The 1,712-nt window shown below is 41.9% G+C and overlaps 1 protein-coding gene across 2 annotated transcripts in view; it reads left to right on the forward strand.

Moving 5' to 3' along the window:
- The window catches only part of LOC112077618 (uncharacterized), a 3,622-nt gene extending 2,393 nt beyond the window's left edge, over positions 1-1,229 (forward strand). For both annotated transcript variants that reach the window (XM_024144107.1, XM_024144108.1), the window contains exons 6-8: positions 364-442; positions 613-721; positions 802-1,229. In XM_024144107.1, coding sequence (XP_023999875.1) covers positions 364-442; positions 613-721; positions 802-875 — 262 coding nt within the window. In that variant the 3' untranslated portion in view covers positions 876-1,229. The remainder of the gene's footprint in view (positions 1-363; positions 443-612; positions 722-801) is intronic.
- The last annotated feature ends 483 nt before the right edge of the window (positions 1,230-1,712 follow it).

Below are 1,712 nucleotides of genomic sequence, written 5' to 3' on the forward strand. Positions count from 1 at the left end.
CGTCCAGAACCCTGCCGTAAACATTTCTGGTACTAGCTTGATGGAGCTTGCGAAAGATATTTTACACTCCCAATGAGTGTATTTCTCCAGTTACTAGTAGTATTACAAGCTTACAACACCACTGACTGGCTGTGGCTAAAATTAGCCTAGCTGTCCGCGTCGTTGTGTGCCCCTCTGTCATGTTTCCGAGGGGATTGTTTTTAAGCCCCCCTACCCAAACTCGTCTTTGTTAGAGTTGTCTGTCTGAAGATCACCCTTATTGATTTGGCCATGAAAATCTGACATGATTCCCAGAGCAAGTGCTGTTGCCACCCTAGGCCCGGGGTTTCCCAGAACTGTAACCTCACATTGATTTGTCTGCAGCTTGGAGGTGGGAAACTGCATAGCAGTGCAAGTCTGCATGATTCAGATTCCCTTACTCATCTTGTTCAACACTTTTTATGTAAGTCGTTTTAAATCTTTATCTGCATTGTGTTTAATTGCATCAGATGTTACTTAATCAATATAATTGTCAGTATCTCACTTGTTTCTGTACATAAAGCCTCAAGTTTTGATCGTAGACTGTAGTGTCAGTGAGAAGACCCATCAAACAGGACTCCATCTCTTTTCCAGGATGTGGGATTCATGCTCCTGTTCAGTGACTTGCATCTTTGGGCCAGCATCTTTAGTGTGATTGTGGTCAACTACATTTTCATGGATGGCAAGTCTGACTACTTTCAGGGTAAGTTGTTGTGCTTGGTTCACATTGCTATGCCGGATATCACGGATTAGACTGAATTCCAAACTCTGTTTCCTTTCCAGGGACTGCTTTGGTGGTGGTTTACCTCATTCTACTGGCGTTGTACTTTTTCGCCCCATCACCCCGTGCCTGTTGAGCTGCCCGCAAAGAACTTCAACTCCTAGAGTCCTGTCAGTCACTATTACAGGAGCTGCCTTTGTGTTAACTATTTCGATGCCATGTGAGTTATATTCTGTCTTTCAGTTGTATTCATAAGGGCTCGCAGTGGGAAGTCCAGGTAGTCCCTCCCTGTTGCAATTTGTTTTCCCATTTGTGCCTAATGACATGACCCGTCTGGCAAATGGCCCTTTACCTTTGGAATTATTTGCATTATGATTTCTAAATTAACATTCCTTCTATTTAAGCACTGCACATCCTGGGTGTATGTAAACAACATGTAGGAGACATGTGTTTTCAGTAGGATTTTGGTAGATTAAAATGCAAATGTTAAAGCAGGTATGTTAATATTGAATTTAAATGTGTCACAATTGTCTTCACATTCATTGGCCTTTGGGTATTAAGCTGGGTCTTATGGACCAATAAATCTACACATGGTGTAATGCTAGGATTTGTATGGGAAAAAGTACACATTTACTGCCACTTTCTTGACCTTCCTGTTCTGTTTTCTATTCTTGTGATTTTCTTTGTTGCAAAGTATTGCTTGGATAAGGTGCAGCCAGGTCTATTTCAACAAGGTCTTGTACCTGAGCAGGCAGGTAAACAACCTTCCACACAGCTCTCTGTAAAAATGGATCTAGTCATAAGCAAGGCATGCCAATTTCAATGTGCTTGTTGCACAGAGGATGTTATGGTGGTTAAATAAATCTTGACTATTAGGCAAACCTAGATAGTACTTGGTAAAGTGTGCACTACAAGGGTTCATGCAAGGATGACAGCTCATTCCATGCCAGTTACCATTACTGTTGAAGCAGAC

This window comes from Salvelinus sp. IW2-2015, unplaced genomic scaffold (assembly GCF_002910315.2).
Source record: "Salvelinus sp. IW2-2015 unplaced genomic scaffold, ASM291031v2 Un_scaffold4769, whole genome shotgun sequence".
NCBI classification, from domain to species: domain Eukaryota; kingdom Metazoa; phylum Chordata; class Actinopteri; order Salmoniformes; family Salmonidae; genus Salvelinus; species Salvelinus sp. IW2-2015.